This window comes from Aquarana catesbeiana, linkage group LG05 (genome assembly GCF_042186555.1).
Source record: "Aquarana catesbeiana isolate 2022-GZ linkage group LG05, ASM4218655v1, whole genome shotgun sequence".
Taxonomy (NCBI): domain Eukaryota; kingdom Metazoa; phylum Chordata; class Amphibia; order Anura; family Ranidae; genus Aquarana; species Aquarana catesbeiana.
The window spans coordinates 566,787,184-566,811,798 of record NC_133328.1 but is presented as its reverse complement, the minus strand read 5'-3'; the positions used below and the strand labels follow the sequence as shown (position 1 = coordinate 566,811,798).

At 42.4% G+C, this 24,615-nt stretch overlaps 1 protein-coding gene across 2 annotated transcripts in view; it reads right to left on the bottom strand.

Moving 5' to 3' along the window:
• The window catches only part of TMEM67 (transmembrane protein 67), a 124,742-nt gene that overhangs the window by 9,569 nt on the left and 90,558 nt on the right, over window positions 1-24,615 (bottom strand). For both annotated transcript variants that reach the window (XM_073631963.1, XM_073631962.1), the window contains 11 exons: window positions 23,097-23,153; window positions 22,920-23,018; window positions 22,688-22,786; window positions 21,812-21,898; window positions 10,512-10,608; window positions 8,673-8,806; window positions 5,268-5,408; window positions 5,095-5,175; window positions 3,679-3,795; window positions 917-1,033; window positions 726-830 (listed from right to left, as the gene is read on the bottom strand). In XM_073631963.1, the coding sequence (XP_073488064.1) occupies window positions 726-830; window positions 917-1,033; window positions 3,679-3,795; window positions 5,095-5,175; window positions 5,268-5,408; window positions 8,673-8,806; window positions 10,512-10,608; window positions 21,812-21,898; window positions 22,688-22,786; window positions 22,920-23,018; window positions 23,097-23,153 (1,134 nt within the window). The remainder of the gene's footprint in view (window positions 1-725; window positions 831-916; window positions 1,034-3,678; window positions 3,796-5,094; window positions 5,176-5,267; window positions 5,409-8,672; window positions 8,807-10,511; window positions 10,609-21,811; window positions 21,899-22,687; window positions 22,787-22,919; window positions 23,019-23,096; window positions 23,154-24,615) is intronic.

Here is a 24,615-nt window from a genome sequence, read left to right as displayed (position 1 = left end):
TTGCTGGTTTAAATTGAAGAGGGTGCAGGTGAGCCCTGGGAAACTCCAAAACTGTCAGAAATACAATGGATGACACCTCTACCTGTTCTGTCTCTTCAGGGTGCAGCCATCCTCTTGAATTCAGTATTTGGTGAAATATAACTCAGGGGACTCCTTGGTGAAGGTATAACCTGATTTAACAACCGTAGTGCGCTCTCCCAAAAGGTGACAAGCACAGTCTCTAGGATCCTTAGGGTTAGTACACACTGTGACCTGGGTACTGTAATGCTTTGTTGTAGTACCAGCCAGCGTTTGTACTGAATGCCTCTAAGTCAGATCCTCTGTATACCTCGTGCACTTCTTCATGGACTCTGGATGTGGATCCCTGAGCTCTAGCTGGAGCTGAAACCCAGATGAAATACTTCTATTCTGCAATTTACAGCCCAGAGGGCCTGAGCCCTCAGGCTGGGTCTTCTCCCATAGGAACAAGGACCCTGCTGTTCGAGGCTCCACACTATTTATGCACACCTCAGCCCCCCGCTGGTCACTCTTCCTGCCAGGGATTGGCTGAGGCTGCATGAATATGCAGGTGAGGGTCTGCCTCCTCCACCCACTAAATTCTGGAACCTACCAGAATCCAGGGGAAAGCAACTGAACACTGCTCCTCTGCTGCACTGACATGCATAATGAGCACATGCACATAAAGCTGGAAAATTGGGTTAAAAAATAATCAACAGGATACATACATGGTCAATGAAGGCACTGAGGAATTTATTCATGGTGTGATAAGCCTTTGTGCTCTGTTCAGATGCAGTTGGTGAGTTCTGTAGAAAGCGCGAAGGTCCATGATTCTGAAAATAAAACAGAGAATCTTTCAGGCTCTGTGTACACCGTAGTGAGACATTTGCAAAACACAGATCCCTTGGATCATTTCTACCTTTGTTAAGTTGCTGTGTATCCGGTCAAACTGGGTTCGGACCCTGCCAGAAATAGAGATCTGAAAAGTCTGTATATCCGAGTTTGGTTGTAGCCCTCTCTGACTACACATGTTCTCCTGAAAATAAGGAAGCAACACTGAAATGTATTGCATTTATACCAATATATACAGGAAGCTTAGGAAACAAAGAAATCCTTATGATTACAAAGCTACCGGTTCTTCAGATTGCCTACTAGAAAAGACAACTACTCTCAATGTTTTACTTTCCTTTGTTCCTTGAGGAGCAACTATCAATACGTGGAACTGAATTCCTGAATCATTTTTATGTAATGTTGTTTACAACAAAAGGCAGATTTACATCTGAACACATCTGAAGCACTTTATTTACGGTATTGTTAATGGGTCACGTGAGCGCCCAGCTGTAAAAAAGGTATTTTCCACAATAAAGTTACACAAGGAGACACACTGCACATTGTATAATCTTTTTACAAACCGTATTACATGTTTTTACAAGGACTTTAGAGTTTATTTTCGGGGAAACAGGGTATGATCACCAGTACAAAAGAGTTTTAAATCTCCCCAGGGAGATACATAAGAACTTATAAGGGGGTATAACCCTTCCCCACTCCATCTAGAACTAAAAAAAAAGAGTTTTTTTATTTGTCCTTTGAGTACTGTGACCATATACTCCTTTTCTTATGTTGGATGTCATGCTGTTGGAATGTTTCTTTGACTTGTACTTGGACCTCTGCTGGCACTGGATATGATTTGTATACTGCTTGTATTGCACCTTTTTACTCAATAAACAGTTTACTTGTTTTAAAAAAAAAAAGGTTTTACCTCTTCATACATTTTAAAGCTAAGTTTTTAAATTAGAACTATGGGCAAAACTTTTTTTTTCAGTTTCGATAGAGTAAGGAGGGGGGGGGGGGTATAACCCCTTTAAGGTTTATTTTTACCATCTTTGTCCCTTTGGGGAGATTTCCCTTCACTTCCTGTCCCATAGCCAAACAGGAAGTGAGAGGAAATCCCTGCAAATTAAGGGAATCTCTTGGGGATCCCCAGGTCACCAGAATTAGTGTTCCCTTTGGACTAGGGTCCCCTTTATTACTTTTCTGGGGACAATGAGAACGGTAAACAGGACAAATACGTGGTGAATCTCCTTAATGGGGGCACACACAGCAATAAAAACTGACAGATGACAAATTCATCTCCTCTCTCTGTCCAAAACTAAAAAAAAGTTTTGCTTTTAGTTATGCTTTAAGTTAACATTTTACTTTTACCTGTATAATGTGTACATTTTCAATACACAGTACTCTATATACTGTATTATAAAGGTTTCCATTGCTGGACAATCCAATCTTCTGGTCACAATAATATAAAGAAATATTATTGTGGATTAAAGGCTAGTTTGATTGAATTACATATTTAAAAATCTATCAATTAAAATAGAAGTATGGGAATCCTTTTTTTTAATCATACTTACCTTGCTGGATGCAGCATCTGTCCCCCGCCAGCTCTAACACAGAACAGAGCGGTCAAACACCACCGATTGCTCTGTTCTCAGGGTTCTCTGAACAGGTGACTGTCAGTCAGCAGCTCTCTGCTCTGCCCCCCCCCCCCGCGCTCACTGGAACCCTGGGCTGTGGAGGGGGTGGCGGGGGCAGCCGGCTCAGCCTCTCAGCGGCTTGCTGAGAGGCTGAGCCATGTGGCGGTCCAGGCATGTGGGCGGATCCCGACCATATGGTCGTGATCTTGCTCGAGCCTGGACCGGCTCTGTGACGTCACAGGAGTGCAGAACAAACTGCACTCCTGTCATCCACAGGAGAAGTGCAGCCAAATGAGCTCCTTTAAATATTCATAATATATTTATCAAAGTTAAAAAAAGACAGTGTCACCTTGTTACAAATCAAGGCCAACTCCACCCAAAAATGGTACTTGTACGATGAATTGCACATTGTTTTTCTCTTTTTCAGAGACTGCATTGGGGAGATTTTCCTGCAGTAGATTAAGGGTCCATGCACACTAGGAGCAGAAAAAAATGCCAGAGCCTCTAGCAGAAAAAGCGGCATAAAAATGCTTGTGGTAGCTTGTATTGCACAAGAGTTTAGGAGAGTCTATCGGCATTTGCTTTTATATGCGGTTTTTCCAAAACATTCCCCTCTTCTCATTTTTCACTATAATCAATATACACCCGCAATCACTGAATGATCTTAACTCGGCGTTTAGATGCATTTATGTGCTTTCCTGAGCATTTAGTGTTTTTTTCTGCATTAAAACGCACTTTTGATGTTTTATTTTCTGCCTCTAAACTCTCCTCTTGAAATATGCCTCTAAACACCCTAATGTGCATGGACACATAGGATAACATTGAGCTGCTTCTAAAAGAAGGAGAAAAAAAATAAAAAGCAAAACTCCGGTAGAAGCAACAAGTCCAGTATGCATGGACCCTATAAGTGTGGGAGGGGACTGAAATACATACTAAAGAAGTCACTCTTGAGCATCTAGTATACCCAATTATCTATTTATTCTACATTAGGGAGAATCTGTTGCGGAAGGTGATAACATCATTTAGGTTTCTAATGGGTATGGCAGTTGCCCATAAATGGGAAATCAGGTCGGTATATATGATTTCTGGAGGACTGGATATACAATTTATATCAACAAAGGAGCTCAGTTCTGGTTGGATTTGTCATTCAGCACTTTGAAATAACAATTGTATAGCTCTACACATTCAACAGAATGTGTCATCATTCACTTACTGCTTCCCTCTTTAAATTCAAGTTCATCTCCTCCATGTTGGTGTCAGAATGCCCATGGACTGAGCGGCCATGAATATAGTATCCATAGCGTTTGTGGGACAAAATGAACACTGAAATCTGCAAGTATAAACAAAAGTTAAGAAACAAAAGTTCATATGCAATAGAAGTAAACTGTATTGGAGCATTTTCCAGACAATTTGTTGAAAGCAGAACTCCAGCTAAAAACAATGAAATAAAATGAATAGCTCATTGAAAGCTAAAACAAAAACAGCTTTTGCTCGAAAATTCACCTTCAATCCAGAGATTTCCCGCACAGTACTTTTTTCTGCTACTACATTTCCTCAAGCCACTTGCTCTGAGCCTGGGTCATCCTGGACCTGCCCCAGTCTGTGACTGGAGAGTGAAAGAAGAAGTAGCACAAATGATGAGCTTGTCTCTCTATCACTCTGCTTTCTCCTCCTATCAGTATGCTTCCTGTCAGCACATGAACTGATCAGGACCTTACTTAGACTGTAAGCTTTTTTTTAGGGCAGGGACAGATGTGAATATAACATGTTTAGTGCTGCACATACTGTCTGTGCTATATAAATGCCTGTAATAGATAGATAGATAAATTGGCTTCTTATACAACTTTTTCCTCTCAGACTCCAGCCCTGTACAAGGACTGAAAGAGACTGATACCAGATCAAATGTGGGTACTTACATTGCCTGCATTAAAAAAAAATCAATTTAATAATGTATTAATAATTACAGAGTTGCATTAATTGTAACTTTTACATATGTCTGGGGTTCAACCTCAATATGGTTTCTTCTACAATATTATTTTTTAAAACTAACTAAATAACGTTTATACATTTTTTTCTTCCAGATATACAAGCAAACATTTAAAAAATCTCTTTATATAGAAAATATTGCTCCACATCCATTGATCACTGGTGTCATGTTTTTAAATTTTCCCCCAACACACCTTTTCCAATCGGCATTCACAAACCGCTGCTTGCTAACAGAGCAATTCTAAACAGGATCAGTAACACAAATTTACAAAATGTTAAATTGCAGCTTGATTCATAAATTCCTCCCTCTGCTGCCCTAAAGCAGCACTGTGACCATATAAAACCTACAGGCACAATGAAATATTTTGTAACTGAATATTTTTTTCAACCATGGTATGGCAAAAAAATAAATTCACATTTATTGCACGCAGACACCCCAGCCACGGTCTCATCCAAGTGATCTGCTGAAACGATATAAACTGGCCCCTAATTATACCTGCTAGAAAGATCAACGAGGCATCTGCTGGTGCTCACAGATCCAGTGATTACTGTCTAATCCAATCAAATCTGGCCAAATTGGGCAACAAGGTTTATAGATACCTTTTCAAACATTTTAAAACAAGGCCTTATCAGGATTACGTACATTACTCATTGAACATAAATCAACAAACTGTCGGATCTTGTCTTCCACAAATCTTTCATGAATTCCAGAAAAAAATAGAATCTGAAAAAATGAAGCAAAAAAAAAAAACTGTGTTTACATGTGAATTTTGTGGAAAAAAAATGGTAGAAAGCCTTTCTCATCCTCACCATTACCTGTAAAGAACCAAAGCCAAGCCACAATGCAGAGGTCACGCCATAGCGCAGAATACAACTCCACGGTGCTCTGTAATCTTGCGGATCTCTGGAGAGACTGGAGGATGAATCCCGTAATGCCAGGTTTTCAAAGCCAACAATCTGAAAAGCACATAACCATTATAAAAATCATCAGAACTAATCTCTCATAATGAAATAGCACAATCACAATAAGATAGAATTCAGATAGAGTGGCTTCACACGGATCCGCAGCACAGTTTACCCATGGTTTTTGTGTGGCTTAACTGAGCTTTCCCGTGAACTGCTATTATGTCCCGTGATTTTGGTGAGTTTTCTGAAATCGCATCAAAGTCCCACATGCAGGATTTTTGATTTACTTTCAGAAAGTGCGCCAAAACAGCAAGACATAATAGAAGTCTATGGAAAAGTGCAGCTAACCTACACAAAAAATGTGGGTACATTGCGCTGTACCCACAATGTGGCTAAAGCACAGCAGAGGCAGTGTAAAAGCACCCTAATTATTAACAATAAACCCTTCTATTGAACCCCTTTAGGATGAAGGTTTAAACATTTCCTAACCCCTGAACTTTTAACGCCTTGAAACTTTGACATGTGTTATTAAATTTGTACATATCTTTGCAACTATTTATTGTATCCAGGTGAATTATACCTTTTTTTTATTATCAGAACAAATTGGGCCTTAATTTGGTGGTAGATCATAGTAGAAATCGTCTGATTAGACCCTATGATATTTGACACTGACCTTGACCATAATCTTGACACAGACTCAGATAAAACCGATGTTTTTATTCTATTTTATCTTTTTTTTAACACAGTCTACAGGCGCAGACTGTACAGTTACTGATCACTGTGATAGCCAATCACAGGGCCAACTGATGACAGTAGGTGACAGGTTTGTCTCTATACTGGGAGCGCACTGAGCAGTGTGCTCCCAGCACAAACATAGATGTGCACATATGCGGCCCCCACATAAGACAACCCACATCAGTGAGGCTGCATATGTGCATATGCTCACTGGCAGGGAGTTAAAAGATGAAAAATACTACAACCTAATAGCTGAAAGCTTGGATATGTCACCATTTACTGGATGCCTAAATAAATAGAAGCTTCAAAACACTTCAAGCTAAACTTCAGGCAAATATAAAGTAAATGTAAAAAAAAAACAACAACATTCAATGCAGTTGTGTATTACTTTAATATTAAAGCCAAACAACCATTACAGTGGGTGCAAGGGTTAAATAGTCATGTTTGCCTAGGGTGCCATGAAAAAACACTTATATTTACCTTATTCCTTGCTTCCCCAGGCTTCTGCTCACTGTGCGACCGCTCCCCCAAAGCTTCATCAGTCAGTCACTATCTGATGTCATCATGTACAATGCAGGACCAGCAGTCTTGCTTTGTAAGTGAGGGCGCTGATGGCCTGCCCCCAACTCGGAGCATCGGAGGAAGGAGAACCGGGATGACTGCTGGGGGAGCGAGGGGTTAAGCTAAGTATAAGTGTTTTTTAATGATACCCTAGGCAAAAGTGAACATTTAACTCTTGCGTTGGCGGGGGCCCTGCTGCAAGGGTCTTTTTTTTATTTTAAAAGAGTTCAGCTTTAAATATATTTTACATACATTTTTCCTAAGTATCCAAATCTTCCTTGGTATCAGCCTTCTGCCTTCCACTAAGGTCTCATGCACACGAGACGCTGGTGCAAACTCTGCTGAACACATGTTTTTAAAAGCTGAAACTGGCGTTTAGAAACGCCCGTTGTGCCACGTTTGCATGCCGCGTTTTACCGGGTTTGCGTCTAGAAGCGTCTGCAGAGCAGAGAATGACATTTTGCAACCCAACTTTGGGGCCCTGTATCTCTTGGTGCTAAGAACCCCAAATTTGGTGTGAAAACACAATGGACCTAGCACTACACTATATCTAATTTTGGGGTTCCTAGCACCAAGTTGCCCCAAGATATTGGGCCCCAAAGTCAGGTCAGAAAATGTCATTCTCTGCTGCAGAAAAGTGCTTGACATTTTGCGACCTGATTTGGGGCCCCGTATCTCAGGGCCACTTGATGCTAGGAACCCTAAATTTGGTGTGCTACCACAGTTGGACTAACAATATAACATATCCAAATTTGGGGTTCCTAGCACCAAGTGACCCCGAGATATAGGGCCCAAAATTCGGGTTGAAAAATGTCAAGCACTTTTCTGCAGCAGAGAATGACATTTTCCAACCTGAATTTGGGGCCCCATATCTCGGGGAACCCTAAATTTGGATATGTTATATTGTTAGTCCAACTGTGTTAGCACACCAAATTTGGGGTTCCTAGCATCAAGTGGCCCTGAGATATGGAGCCCCAAAGTCGGGCTGTAAAAACACTTATAAACGCAAACGCGGCTAAACGCGGTACCGACATTTAGTTGCGTTTAGCCGCGTTTGGCGTCTGAAACATGGAAAACTTTTGCGTCTGAACCCATTTTTTTTGCTTCTGGAAAAACGAGGTTAAACGTTACTGCCTAAAAACGCCAAAAAACTAGACTGTGTACATGGACACATAGGATAACATTGAATGGGTTCAGGGGCAGTTGAAAAAAGTGTCCAACTGCCTCTAAACACGAGTTTAACAGCGTCTCGTGTGCATGAGGCCTTAACATTAACATTAACATTGGGCAAGTGAGGTACATCACTTGAAGCCAATCAGGTTCTGCTGCATGCATGTGCCTACAAGGAAAATACAGACACTAGGGGAGAGCACAGCTGAAGTCTTATCAGTATGCTATTGATACTGTATTGTCCATCAGCATGCTGTGGGCAATACAGGGCTGTGGGTATTTCCTAATTCTAACAGAGGAAGAAATGTCACCCTGGCTGTGCTGCTTGACAGGTGTAAGAATAACAAAATTGTCTGGACAGAATTTGAAGTCCTTTGGGAAAATCAGGCAGATCACATATGTGTTTTTGAAATGTGTATTTTGCCCAAAGGAGTTACGTCTTACATTTTTTTTTACAATACTTGATTACAATCGAATGTGTTCCAAAAACTTGCAACTTTAATCAGCAGTGAAATGCTAATGCTTTAACTTTAAAATGTTCTAATTTAAAAGCTAAAATATTTAAGTCATCGTATCATATCCTATAATAACTGGTTATAAAAAGCTACGCAAAACAGCTTTTTTTAGCTGAATGAGGATACCAGCAGCTTCTTCTGTCTCTCAGGGAACTCCAGTGGAGAATCTCAATACTGCAGAAATATAACATTAATGACCTTTGGGGATAGAATTTGGCCTCACCTCCTGAGTGAGAATTTACATTGTGGGCTGATTTTGGCTGTAATACTTTCGTCAACAATTCTGCTTTCAGAAGTTTAAGGAAAAAAAAGCTAACATAAAAAACATATCAACCTTTAGAAAGAAGAGTACAATGAAAACTTGAAAAAGGGGGTTGATCTTGCGCACTGTCTGGATTTCATTCCACTCATTTGCAATGAAGTAAGATCTCCAGATACTGACAGGTTCAGGACCACTCTTTACACCACCTTAAAAAAAAAGTTAATTAACAATGAACACATTGCTGTTGTAGACAGTCCAGGGCCGATTATTTACAGGTAATCACTTTATAAGTCAATGATATGGGAGTGGCTGCGATTAGCTGTGGGGGCTATCAGCCTCCTATTGCTCTCAATGGGGCTTCTGCCCGCAGCTAATGGTTGGGAACCCACACTGGGTCTCCCGCATCGAATTGCTAATGACACCATTAGCAAGTGCGGAGCTCGCTTTACTAACTACGCAATGTTAGTACAGTGATCACCCAGCTGAGCTATTGTGTTCTGACAAAGAGACTGCCCCCCCCCCCCCGCCCACCAGAACACACAGGTGAGCGCTCACATCCACGCATCCAGCATGCCCATGCGACAGAAGCCAGACGTTAGGCCGGCTTCTGTTGGACAGGCTGCTGTATACACTGGCTGGTTTCTGTTGAACTGGCCAATATTTGGCCCACGTGTACCAGTCTTTAAAGTGTGATTTCATTTAAAACCTAACTAAGCCTAAACCTGCTCCCACCCCATTCTAAGCCTATTCTATCTACCCTGTAAAATGAAAGATGCCTATACTTACCTATTCTGAAGTCGCTCTGGTCTGGTCACATGATTGGGTCCCAGCGCCGACTTCAGTGTAGAGGAGGGACAGCAGACAATGACTGTCCCATAAAAAGCCTATGGGTGATGTCATCGCCCAGGCTCTGCAGCTGTTATCACTGCTCTCTCCTCTACATTGAAGCCGCTGCTGGAGAGATGATGTGACTAGACCAGAGTGACTTTAGAATAGGTAAGCGTAGGCATCTTTCTATTTACAGGGGAGATAGAATAGGATTAAAATGGGGGTGGGAGTAGATTTAAGCTTAGTTAGGCTTTGACTGGAATTACACTTTACGCAAATCAAATGCCCTAAAACATCGTGACATGCTAAAGTGAAGGCACCGGCAGGTGTCTGCACACTTCTTTGGATTCTCTGCAGTGAAACCTTGGACCAGCTTCCATTGAGATATTTGAGACCTTGCCCCAATCCTACCCTACCCTTTTGCGTTTTTTCTTGCCTATCACTGTAATGGACAGAATCACCAACCAAAAGCCTGTGATGGGCAGCCCTACTAACCATAACAGCATGGCCCAGGATTCTGGAGTCCCCTCAAGCTCTGAAGAAGATCCAAAGCAATGTATGGACACCCGAAGATAAATGCTATTGCATTAGGTATCATTGTTTTGGGGTGCCCATAATTTTAAAACATAAAAACTGGTGTGTTCCCTCCCCGTATATGCAAAATATAATGCTTGTTCTGTCTATGAGGATCTAATAAAGAGGAAAACTTACTGAAGTCCTGTAGGCTTCTGGACTTCTTTGATCCTGCCTCAGAATGCTAGCAGACCATCTACATCATCATATACAATGCAAGAACAGCTGTGGCTGCTGGTCCTGCACTGTACATAAGGATGTTGGCAAGAGGGGAAGCGACACGCCTGGAGAAGTGGAGTAAGTATTCCTGTCCATTAGAAACCCTAGACGCTGGTTGTCCAATCTGCAGCCTTCCATTACTCGTTGTGGAGCCACTGGACTCCAGCAGTAGTGGGAGTGAGAGCACTGAATTGTAAACTCAAGTCTGTTTGACCACTCTAAGCCTATATTCTGTTCTTGAACTAGAAATGCAGTGATATGGAACCTTAATACATAAAAGTATAATCTCACCTTCAGATTTTAAAGTTCTGTTTTTGGGTCTTTCCCAGTCAATGAAGAAAATATCAATGGTCAACTGAGAAATAAGGGTGTGCAAAAACTGAAGGGCCTAAAACAAAATGTATACAAATACCTTTAGACACAGAATACAAAAAAAACTGTAGAATCACTATAAACAAATGTCATAGCTAATAACAACCCAAAGGCATACCAGGTACCTAGTAAATGCTAAAATGTCCCACAATCCTGCTTGGTGTGCAACTGTGGAGTCGCAGATGGCAGGATCAATTATAATGTGAAATATATTTACATGTGAATTTTAAGGCTTGGAATTAGAATTGTGAGTGTGATATAAAGTGCAGCGCTGAGAGTGCATAAAAATGAATTAAACAAATAACTAACATCAATAAAGAGTGTAGATTATACAAAAATAATACTGATAAAAAATATAAACATCAATGTATCATAAATAGAAAAAGTTGAAAAATCGCACTACCCTTAGAGAACTTAACCAAAAATTCCATGTGATTAATAATATAATCCAAAAACAATATACAATAAATTTGTGAAGTTAATCAACAGTACAAAAAATTGAGTAAATGAATAAATGAGTGGCATTTGATGTATTAAATAGCAAAGAAATATAATAATAAAAAAAATAGATAATAAAACACATGTAATCAATAGACAATGTGATATGACATACACCAGTGAGTGATAAATCATAGTCCATAAATAAGTGAATAAATTCTGAATAGATTGTTGTCTGCAGATGGAGGATCAGGGAAAGCGTGTTGTATTATACACTGACTCCACGGGACGGCAGACAAACTCCAGGCAATAGAAGGTCACTTTACCGCGGCTCCAATCAGCAGATAAATGACGTGGTGCATGGAAGAGAATAATTGCTCCAATAGTGTAAAACCAACGACTATTTATTGATAAAAAAAGGTAATGCACTTACAAAATTGTAGATATAAAAACTCAGAGAGTCTGTTGTGCCGGCCGGAGCACAAACAGATAGCCTGTTCCTACTGGATAACACGAATGGAGTCAAAGGTGACATCAGCGCGTCACTCCGACCTATGCGTTTCGTAATAACTTACGTCGTCCAGGAGCATGGGAGGCTCGCTGTGTCACCTCTAATATACACAAAGAAAGCATGTCAAGCCTTGTTCTGAGCCGATACAAAGACACGCGCGTGTGCCGTAGTGCCACACCAATAATAGCACGTGAATTAAACCCAAACGTCCAGGGCAGCTGAGAAGCAGAAACCTGAACGTATACGTAGATAAAATTAATGAACTCAGATTAAATAGGCAGGATCAATACAAATAAATAATTGCTAATTAGGAATGTAACAAGTGAGCGAACGCATTTGACAAATCACGCCCCCACACACCGGAACCATCTCCAGTGTGTCTAGAGGTGTCACATCTCAACAATTGATTCAAGCGACATCTAGTGGGCAACACGAGTAATTTAGTCAATATAGCTAAAAACCTATACAGGTGGTTGAAAACGCCCCAGATTATATAGGTTAATGGCAGTGATCCACACCACCATAATCCAGAACGCTGTAAAAACCACGAAAATAAAAACCAAAAAACGAACGGGTTTACATCAAATGCCACTCATTTATTCATTTACTCAATTTTTTGTACTGTTGATTAACTTCACAAATTTATTGTATATTGTTTTTGGATTATATTATTAATCACATAGAATTTTTGGTTAAGTTCTCTAAGGGTAGCGCGATTTTTCAACTTTTTCTATTTATGAGTGTATTGATGTAGTACACAATTATTGCGGCTCCCGATGTGGTGGATGGCTGGTAATTATCTTGCCACCACCCCTTTAGTTTTTTAGCTTCCTACAGTTCCCATAGCGCGGTTTTTATACCTTTTTCAATGTAACATAATGTCCATATAAAAATACACGTGAGAAAACACAAAGATTCCAAGGGAGGAAGTAGGTGACTGGAGTGAAAAAACTGTTTAATCTGAATACAAACTTCTGCTTCTGGGGAGAAGTTAGTAGTGCTTTTGTGAAGAGGACCACCAGGAGTGGAAATTGACATTGAATGTGCAGCCACCACCAGACACAATGATCGGGTACTCTTACCAGATCCAATGGGCTACTAGTAAGCAGCCAAATGAGCAGAGAAACCAAAGTAGATTGGACTCCACAGGGACCAGCATACACGAGAACCAGCATACATGGAAACAGCACATATGGAAACCAGCACAGAGGGAATGCAGCCACTCCAACTCAGTGTCCAAAAAATTCAAGGCTCAACCAAGCATATATAAATTGAGGAGGAAAAAAAGCCAACATAGCATAAAATCCTTACCAAATATATTTATTGAATAAGTAATGCACTTACATCAATAGGGATCGATACAGGCACTGTATATATGTGATCACAAAGGAGGGTAGTAAGAAGCGCGATAACATAGAGCCAGCACAATACGTCCCAGCGTTTCATCCACTAAGACATCATCCGGGGTATAGGCTGGCTCCCCATGTACCATGCCAATAAATAACAAAAATCTAAATTGATGAAACAATGAAATCATGTGGGCCTGAACTTACATAAGCCGGACAGTTACCTCCATGATGTCCGGCGTGCATTCCAAGCCCACACAGGAATAAACAGAGAGACCTGAAGGGAACACTGCACATCCAGCGTACGTTCCAGGACTCGTCACAAAAAAGCCACAGGAGCTGAGTCGGGAGATGCGCATAACACGGTCCAAGCCCCGATCTGGATTGCTAACACGTGACCTTGAAACACATGACATTAAAAGGGCTGCCAAGCCTTGCTCCAATTTGTTGGCACGTGACACTCAGAGAGGAGGAAAGGCTGCGATAGGATGACCTATAATGCCATGTACACACGTGTGGACTTTCCGGCGGACAATCCGATAGTGTGTGGGCTAGTCCGATAGCTTTTCGGGATAAAAATCCAACGGACCTAGAAATAGAACATGTTTCAAATCTGTCCAACGGACCCAAAGTCTGACGGACTAAAATTGGGAAAACTGTTCGTCTGTGTGCTGGTCCGACGGACCAAATACGACCCAAGGGAAGCTATTGGCTACTGGCTATTGAACTTCCTTTTTTAGTCCCGTTTACGTCATCACAATCAAACCGAACGGACTTATGAATGGACTTAGTCCTATCGTGTGTGTGGCCAAGTCCTTTGGCTCAGAAAGACCGTCGGACCTAGTCAGAAAGTCTGTCGGAAAGACCATCGGACCTAGTCCGCCGGAAAGTCTGCTCATGTGTACGCGGCATAAGATGGACGGGCAAGTGTGATGACGGACAGTGACAACGGGACAGGATGTACAGACCTGAACCCCACCCCCAGTGGCCGTTGTATGTCACGCTGCTGGACAGAAGAGCCCCCAGCCAGGGACAATACATATAGCATTCGTCCCTAAAGGTGGCAATATCTCTTAAAATATCGAACATTCAGTCTCTTTGTAAATAAAACAAAAATTTTAAGATTTAAATTTTAAATTTAAAGACTATTGAATGTGAATCTAATGAGTGGCATGATGCCAACTCTGCAGCCATATCATATAATGGAAAACTCCCATAATGATGCATGAAATAATATAATAAAATATATAAATAATAATAAAAATGTCATAAAAAAATATAAATAAAATGTGTGCTAACAAAACACTGATGACATAAAACATTTAAATGCGCCTACATGACAAGAACGTAAAACAGGTTAGGACCTTTTAATAAACGCATTACTATCCCAGTCAACGTTCATGCCATGGGGCCAATAGGATTTAAGTTCATAAATCCAAAACGTCTCGAGACCTGAAACACCCCTAAGGCTGGAATCTCCTCTCCAGTGTGATATGAATTTATCTATAATAAGAAACTGGGTACCTGAAGGATCCCTATTGTGATGCCGAAGATGTTTCGGAAAGTTGGTCTTCCCATTCTTAGTGTTGGTAATATGCTCATTTACTCTGACACTGAAGGGGCATATAGTGCGACCCGCATACTGTTTCTTACAGGGGCATGTAAGCAAATATACAATTTGATGTGTAGCACATGTAGTAAAATGTTTCATCTTGTAAGGCCAGTGGTGGTGGATAAAAAAAGTGTCAGTTTTTCTCCTACCGCTGGTATTAAGATGACAAACATTGCACCTCTGGCATGGGTAAAAACCCTTCAATTGATAAAAGAAAGATGGCCTTTCTGGGGGGTCGACCACATTTAGCGTAATACTTGCAAACATTGCACCTCTGGCATGGGTAAAAACCCTTCAATTGATAAAAGAAAGATGGCCTTTCTGGGGGGTCGACCACATTTAGCGTAATACTTGCCTGTATAGATGTGCCACCCCTATAAATAACACTGGCCCGATCAGGCAAGACAGGGCCCAAAAATCGGTAATTTTTTAGGACGTTCCAATTTTTACTGATAATGTCCTTGATCTGTCTATGCTGGACCGAAAACATGGTAAAGAAGGACCATTTAGACTTTGAATTATCCTTCTGACGTGCATTATCAGTCAGTAATGTATTCCTATCTAGGATAGAAATTTGACTGATTTCAGTATCGAAATCATGGGCTAAATAGCCCCTATCTAGAAATCTACGTTTAAGAATCAGGGATTGGTTTAGAAAATCGGCCAGATTGGTACAATTGCGAGGTTTCGAGGAACCGACTTTAACCACCTGTTCTGATGGCAGCTGTCTACCTGAATGTAGCCATTCCTATCTGTTGGTTTGAAATGTGTTTTGGTTTTGGATACTGGTTTTACTGGCCTCATACGTTAGTGAAATACTCCCGTCGTTTTTATTTAGATGTGTAATAAAGTTGTTTAAAGAAACCGAATCACCATTACACAGGAGGATGTCATCTATATATCTCGCGCAGAAAATCAAATCAGGTCTTAGCTAAATTTGCCCCCAGTTTGGCTAATTATGCCCACAGAAGACCTGAATTGGTTCTCTGGGCGAGATATATAGATGACATCCTCCTCCTATGGAATGGTGATTCAGTTTCTTTAACCACTTGCCTACCGGACACTTACACCCCCTTCCTGCCTAAGCCATTTTTCAGCTTTCAGCGCTAACGCACTTTGAATGACAATTGCGCGGTCATGCTACACTGCACCCAAACAAATTTTTTATCATTTTCTTCAAATAGAGCTTTCTTTTGGTGGTATTTAATCACTGCTGGGTTTTTTATTTTTTACAAAAAAAAGACCAATAATTTGGTCTGGTGGACACTAATGGGCGGCACTGGTGGGCACGGATAGGCGGCATGGATAGGCGGCACGGATAGGCGGTACTGATGGGCACTGATGGGCATTAATGGGTGGCACTGATGGGTGACACCGATGGGCATTGATCGACAGCAGTGATGGGCATTGATGGGCAGCACTGATAGGCGGCACTGATTGCCAACACTGACTGGCATCACTAATGGGAACTGACTGGTCGCACTTGTGGGCAGTGGTGGGCACTGATTGCTGCCACTGGTGGGCACTGATTGCTGGCATTGGTGGGCACTGCTTGGTGACACTGTATTGCTATATTGTAACCAGGGCAGTAATGATCAGTGCCCTGATTACATTCCTAGATGTACCCCTGCGTGGAGATGCTGCTGATCGGCTCTCCTCACCACACACTCTGTCAGTGTGAGGTGAGGAGAGCCGATTACCGGCACCTCTGTGTTTACATGTGACCGGCTGTGATTGGACACAACGGCTCTTTACAGAGATCGGGGTGGCGCCGTGTCCTAGCAACGCACGAGAGCGGCCGTTCTGGGACACCGTCATATGACAGCATCCCTGAATGAGAGCCACACCGCCCCGCCACCATTTGACGGTGGGAGGGCGACAAGCAGTTAAACAAATTTTTGACACATCTAAATAAAAACGACAGGGGTATTTCACTAACGGATGAGGCCAGTAAAACCAATATCCATTTTTTGGATTTGGAAATCAATGTTGTCAATCACCGTCTTGAGATCAAAACACATTTCAAACCAACATATAGGAATGGCTACATCAGTAAACATTGGAGCGTCCTAAAAAATTACAAGAACGAGAGCCGCACCGCCCCGCCGCCATTTGACGGTGGGCGGGCGGCAAGCAGTTAAACAAATTTTTGACACATCTAAATAAAAATGACAGGGGTATTTCACTAACGTATGAGGCCAGTAAAACCAATATCCATTTTTTGGATTTGAAAATCAATGTTGTCAATCACCGTCTTGATGTCAAAACACATTTCAAACCAACAGATAGGAATGGCTACATCAGTAAACATTGGAGCGTCCTAAAAAATTACCAATTTTTGGGCCCTGTCCTGCCTGATCGGGCCGGTGTTATTTATAGGGGCGGCACATCTATACAGGCGAGTATTGCAGGAAAGTATAATGTGGTCGACCCTCCAGAAAGCCCATCTTTCTTTTATAAATTGAAGGGTTTTCACCTATGCCAGAGGTGCAATGTTTGTCATTTTAATATCAGTGGTAGGAGGAAAACAGATGCTTTCTTTTCCACCACCACTGGCCGGTTTTGCAAGATGAAACATTTTACTACATGTGCTACACATCACATTGTATATTTGCTTACATGCCCCTGTGAGAAACAGTATGTGGGTTGCACTATACGCCCCTTCAGTGTCAGAGTAAATGAGCATATTAACAACATTAAGAATGTGAAGAACGACCGTAGTATTCCAAAACATTATCTTCGGTATCACAATAGGGATCCGGTAGCCAGTTTCTTATTATAGATAAATTCATATTGCACTGGAGAGGAGATTCCAGCATTAGGGGTGTTTCACGTTTTGGATTTATGAACTTAAATCCTATATGCCCCATGGCATGAATGTTGACTGCGTTTATTAATAGGTCCTAACGTGTTTTACGTTCTTGTCATGCAGTGTTTTGTTAGCACACATTTTATTTATTATTATTATAATTATTATTATTTTTATTATGACAGTTTTAATATTATTCATATATTTTATTATATTATTTCATGCATCATTATGGGAGTTTTCCATTACCGTATATACTTGAGTATAAGTCGAGATTTTCAGCCCTTTTTTTTAGGCTGAAAGTGCCCCCCTCAACTTATACTCGAGTCACCGCCATCTGCCTACATGATCAGCATGTCATGCAGACAGACGGCGGCCAGCGTGTGATAATACCATTCGGCGGCCATTCCATTGTTCAAAAGCCGCGCCTCCTCCCCGTCTGTGATAGGCAGAACACTCCATTTCCCAGCAGTCAGTGTACAGCCTATCACAGACATTCTCTCATCCTCATCCGTGGTATGATAATGAGAGAATGTTCGTGATTGAAGGTGTAAATGACCCACAGCAAAGTGTAGAAAATGTTGATGCAAAGAAAAGATGGGGACATGTAGGTACACATCCTTGGTGTCCACAGATGCCAGTAATTTTCCTTTATAAAAGGTGACAACAGACCTGGTGGATTCCATACAACACCTTTAGGCTTAAATTAAGACATTCAGAGCTTTAAGATCTAAGATGGGGCAGATGTCCCTTTGCATCTGGAAACTGAACAGTTCGGACTAAAGCCCCCTAAAACTGTTCTGCCACAGAGGCTGGTTAAATTACACCCCAATCCAAAGGATACCTCTAGAGCTCTGGGCAGATGAGCCTTCTCAGACTGAGTTTTAGACTTTAGACTCAGACCATTTGCTGAGAAAGATGGGGGATGGCATTCAGATGTTGTCCCTCAAAGCCCATGCGGACTAAACACTTCTTAGATGCTGGTTCCGCAATCCAATGCTTTAAGCAAAGTGTCCTCCACATGTAGACTGACAGGAGACTCTTGGAAAATGGGACTGGAAACCTCCAACAATCCTTCACAACTGTAACTTCAGGCTACAGTCATTTGTTCCAAATGTTCTATGGCCAAGGGTTCAATAAACATCTTGTCAGTGTATTTCCCTTCTCTTTAAAGGAAAAGTGGATGCACAAGAAAGGTCTTGGTAGTCTTAGGAGCTCTAAACAATCCTAAACTAGGAACAGCACTAGTGGCAGTCAGGCCCGGATTTATTCCCTTTGCCGCCCCAAGGCCGGGTCCTTCAATGCCGCCCCCCCCCCCACACACACACACACACACACACCGTCATTCTCGTCCTTTATCGATGACTGCTACAATAGATCGATTAAAAACATATCTCCACTATATACTCCCCTTTCTATCATCTCTGTATATACTCCCCCCTATCATCTCTATATACACCCCTCTATCATCTCTATATACTCCCCTCTATCGTCTCTATATACACCCCTCTATCATCGCTATATACATCCCTCTATCATCTCTATATACACCCATCTATAATCTCTATATGCACCCATCTATCATCTCTATATACACCCCCTCTATATACAGGTATACAGGCAGGCTAGGACGGTATACAGGCAGGCTAGGACGGTATACAGGCAGGCCAGGAAAATATACAGGCAGGCTAGGACAATATACAGGCAGGCCAGGACAATATACAGGCAGGCTAGGACAATATACAGGCAGGCCAGGACAATATACAGGCAGGCCAGGACAATATACAGGCAGGCTAGGACGGTATACAGGCAGGCCAGGACAATATACAGGCAGGCCAGGACGGTATACAGGCAGGCCAGGACGGTATACAGGCAGGCCAGGACAATATACAGGCAGGCTAGGACGGTATAGAGGCAGGCCAGGACAGTATACAGGCAGGCCAGGACGGTATACAGGCAGGCCAGGACAATATACAGGCAGGCTAGGACGGTATACAGGCAGGCTAGGAAGATATACAGGCAGGCTAGGAAGATATACAGGCAGGCTAGGACGGTATACAGGCAGGCTAGGACGGTATACAGGCAGGCTAGGACGGTATACATGCAGGCCAGGATGATATACAGGCAGGCTAGGACGGTATACATGCAGGCCAGGACAATACAGGCAGGCTAGGACGGTATGCAGGCAGTCTAGGATGATATACAGGCAGGCTAGGACGATATACAGGCAGGCTAGGACGGTATACAGGCAGGCTAGGACGATATACAGGCAGGCTAGGACGGTATACAGACAGGCTAGGACGGTATACAGGCAGGCTAGGATGATATACAGGCAGGCTAGGACGGTATACAGGCAGGCTAGGACGATATACAGGCAGGCTAGGATGATATACAGGCAGGCTAGGACGGTATACAGGCAGGCTAGGACGGTATACAGGCAGGCTAGGATGGTATACAGGCAGGCTAGGACGATATACAGGCAGGCTAGGCTCTAGCCTAGGGGAGAGAGAGAGAGAAGGTGATGATCATGAGGAAGAGAGGGGGGGAGGAAGAAGGTGCATAGCACAAAGGGGTGGGAACAGAGAGGGGGGTTATTCTGGGGGTCTCACTCACCAATTATGCTCTCCCTCTCAGGCTGGTCTCCCCCAGGGCTGTGGCAGCTATTGTTTGAAAACAGAACTCCTCTCACAGCACAGTACAGTGCATTGCATGCATGTGGCTGGAGTGTGGGCGGGCACAAATGGGAGGCGGAGTATTGGATTGGACAAGCAGTGCAGTGAGGGAGGGGTTAGGAAGACAGTGGAGACCGAACACAGCCCGACTCCTGCACAAGCTGGCTTTCCACGCTCTCACTGTATCACTGTGACAGGATGCCAGAGGCTGTGGAGCACCGGAGTTAGAGGGGAATAGCTATCCTTGATTTCCACTCCATACAAGTCTTGCTGCCTGGGGGAGAAGACGCTCCTCCCGCAGCTGCCCACAGACTCCGCCCCCTCTCCTTTCTAGTCAGAACAGCTTGTTTATCCTCATCCCCGCCCTGCTCCTACAGAGCTTCGAATGATGTTAGTGCAGGGGGGCGGCCGCAAAAGCCGAGAAGTCGCCGCAGGAGCGGCGCTGCCCCTGCACTACTGCCGCCCCGAGGCCTGGCCTCGGTGGCCTTGTGGGAAATCCAGCCCTAGTGGCAGTAATGGTCTGATCCTCTAACTTCAAAGTGGTGCATACTGTGTCAATAAGAGTTGAAAGGCTCTTGTTTAGTTTAGAGGTGATGGCAGAAGGCTGCAAATCTTTGGAGGCAAGTTCATCTGGTAGGGACTGGAGAGATTCAGAATCAGACAGCATTTCAGCTTCCGATGGCTCAGAGGCCTCGGGCAGATTTGATAGAGAATCTGAAGGGGAAGACACAGGAGTGCACTTGTGTTGCCTCTGTGTTAAGAGTCAGTAAACAAATGTGTGAGCAAAGAAGGTGGTCATGTCTGACAGAGCTAGGGAAGACTCCAAAGACTGCACAGAGTCCAGGAAGAAAGAAAGCAAGATGATTTCAGCCTGCAGATATTAGTGGCATCAGTAGGCACACTGCAAGCAGCACTGCAGCCCTTAGTAAAGTGTGAGAGGGGGCACATGAAACAGTGGGACTGTCCCCCTTGTGTCTAGGAATCAGACCTGTTGTGGTGCTGAATCAATGCTGCTTAGGGTAGAAGACAAGGGCTCAGGTATTCACAAAACCCAACCATTGGTAGCAGGTGAGGGTCAGATTGTCGGAAGTGACTAAGTCACTGTAGGTGGACAGCAGGAACGGACCAATTATTGGAGTTCCACTTGGAGTTCCACTTGGTAAAGCAGGGACAGCAGAAGGAAGATTCTTTGATAATGAATAGAAAGAAATGAGATGCTGTCAGGGCTCAATGCATCAGTATTAAGTCTTCCTCAGTAGGAACCTACGGGAAGCTGCAATATTTTAGGTGCCCAGCAATTCAAACAAATGAGGTAGCTCCTGGTGCTGTGTCTGTCTACTCACTGAATTTTCAAACATAGAGCAAGTGCTGAGGCAAGGCAAACAGCTCTGGACCTTGAAAGTGCTCTGCAGCTAAATTGTTCCTAGATGCGACCTAAAAAACGATTTAAATGGAACTCAGTGCCTGAAGGTCACTTCCAGGCTAGCCCCACAACTTCCAGTCCAGTGGGGTCCAGTCACAGCACTACAAAAGGCCAAGCTGAGGATAAGTAACACTGGGTGGCTCCTAAATAGTGCTAGTAAAATTAAGTTAGTCCTTTCCTAGAAAGGTCCATCCTCCTAGGACACTAGTAAAACTGAGGAATGCTGGTAGTAGGAATGGTTATCTTGGGCAAGCTTATAAGTTTGCCAGTGTCCAATCCTCCTGTAGGCAGCAGTAAAACTGAAAGCTTAAAGTCCCTCAACGTACACATTTTTAAGAAAATAAACATGATTTGTACTGGATTAATGTGGACTATGGGTCAAAGCGCTGTATAAAGATAATGCCATACCTTCAAAACAAATGCACACGATACATAAGTTATAAAGTCTTTTTCATTACTGGGTAGAGGCAGTAGCACAGAGACATATTGCTGACCCTATAAAACAAACAGGACACTGAAATTAAATCATACTCTATCTTAAAGAAAACCTGTTATTTTTAACAGTTAATAATTAGACACTGAACTGGTTTTCCCTGGAGTTTTAGCATACATATGTAAAAGAGTAATCTGGGAGAAATGTAAACCCCTTCCATTAGAGTTTCAGTGCTTCTCTCATAAAACCTATTATAAGAGTTAGTGAATGCCTCAACACAACAAGCAGCCCTAGTACAACTAACTTCGGGCCATTGCACCAGTTTCTGTGAATGCTGGGGTCAAAATTCAGGATTGTCAACAAGAATCCTAATACCTAATGAGCAGCAATGAGATGGCATTATTTGCCTGAATGACATAAAGGCATCTAGGCCAATCCATGTATTCCCGCCAGTTAGTTCTATTGTGAAGGCTGCCATATTGTTTGTGGATATATAAAAAAAAAAAAGAAACTATATCGAACAGGTGACATTGACAGCTTAGCTTGCCCAGATGCCTGCGACGTCAGCCAGGGAGGCAGGCTGTCTTGAAGCTGGTTGTCAGGGATTATTATTACAACCAACCTGAATCAACCATTTAAAGTAACAGGCAGATCAGTCTCCCACCTCTAGGGTAAAGCATGTTGGTGTTCTCTACAATATTTTAAGAATAATTTGACCAGAATAATTAATTTAAAATTTGCCTGAATAATTCTGGCTGGTAAAACAAACAATTACAGCAGTAAACCTGTCACTGCAGTGATAAATGTGGGGTCTAAATATCAACAGAAAGTTAACAAAAATTTGTACTTACTTTGAACAAAAGAAGCCAGTAAATCCCAGTCCCCACAGTCACAACAAAAAACACATTGGCCAGAACTCCAGCATATATAACCAAGAACTGAATCACAGTCTAGAAATAAAGGAAGATGGTCTTTAAAACAGCTACAATCAAATTTTTTCCTCACTGTGGTATTAAATAAAACCCGAGGTATAATGATATAACACTATGTTGTTCTTCGTATTTTAGGTAGCCTGCATCTCACCTGCAAGTCAATGACCTGACTACCAATCCGTCTTTTCCAAGCAGCAGTTTTGAGAAGGGACCACAGCACGGCCAGCCCACCGAGAACACCTAACGCCACCTGCAGTACCATGACAGGGGTCATAAATATGCTGAGCACAGAACATTAAAACACATAATGAAATCTATGGTAACTTACATCTGTCTGAGTGACAGAATCAGCCTGATTCATTTCATACTGAACAGAGAAAAAAACCTGAAACAGAAAACAAAATGTTCAAATAGTAATTTTTGATAACACATGGATAAACACTCAATACAAAAAAAAAACAAAACATGGATACACAAAATTAGCATAATCAAAAAGTTTAAAGAAACTTCAACTATGTCCATTTCCATAAATCTCGAGATTATCCACTTGAAGACCAAGCCTTTTCTTGCACTTTTTGTTTATATCAGTATTTTTTGCTAGAAAACTACTTGAACCCGCAAACAAGCAGAGACCATAGAGAATAAAATGGCAATTATTTCAATATTTTATGTCACACGGTAATTGAACAGCAGTTTTTCAAATACATTATTTTTGAAAAAATACACTTTAATGAATAAAAAAAAAAAACATAATACAGCGGGGACGGAAAGTATTCAGACCCCCTTAAATTTTTCACTCTTTGTTATATTGCAGGCATTTGCTAAAATCATTTAAGTTCATTTTTTTTAGTCATTAATGTACACACAGCACCCCATATTGACAGAAAAACACAGAATTGTTGACATTTTTGCAGATTTATTATAAAAGAAAAACTGAAACATCACATGATCCTAAGTATTCAGACCCTTTTCTCAGTATTTAGTAGAAGCACCCTTTTGATCTAATACAGCCATGAGTCTTTTTTGGGAAAGATGCAACAAGTTTTCCACACCTGGATTTGGGGCTCCTCTGCCATTCCTCCTTGCAGATCCTCTCCAGTTCTGTCAGGTTGGATGGTAAACGTTGGTGGACAGCCATTTTTAGGTCTCTCCAGAGATGCTCAATTGGATTTAAGTCAGGGCTCTGGCTGGGCCATTCAAGAACAATCACAGATTTGCTGTGAAGCCACTCCTTCGTTATTTTAGCTGTGTGCTTAGGGTCATTGTCTTGTTGGAAGGTAAACCTTCGGCCCAGTCTGAGGTTCTGAGCACTCTGGAGAAGGTTTTCGCCCAGGATATCCCTGTACTTGGCCGCATTCATTATTCCCTCGATTGCAACCAGTCGTCCTGTCCCTGCAGCTGAAAAACACCCCCACAGCATGATGCTGCCACCACCATGCTTCACTGTTGGGACTGTATTGGACAGGTGATGAGCAGTGCCTGGTTTTCTCCATACATACCGCTTGGAATTAAGGCCAAACAGTTCTATCTTGGTCTCATCAGACCAGAGAATCTTATTTCTCACCATCTTGGAGTCCTTCAGGTGTTTTTTAGCAAACTCCATGCGGGCTTTCATGTGTCTTGCACTGAGGAGAGGCTTCAGGCCACTCTGCCATAAAGCCCCGACTGGTGGAGGGCTGCAGTGATGGTTGACTTTCTACAACTTTCTCCCATCACCCGACTGCATCTCTGGAGCTCAGCCACAGTGATCTTTGGGTTCTTCTTTACCTCTCCCACCAAGGCTCTTCTCCCCCGATAGCTCAGTTTGGCCGGACGGCCAGCTCTAGGAAGGGTTCTGGTCGTCCCAA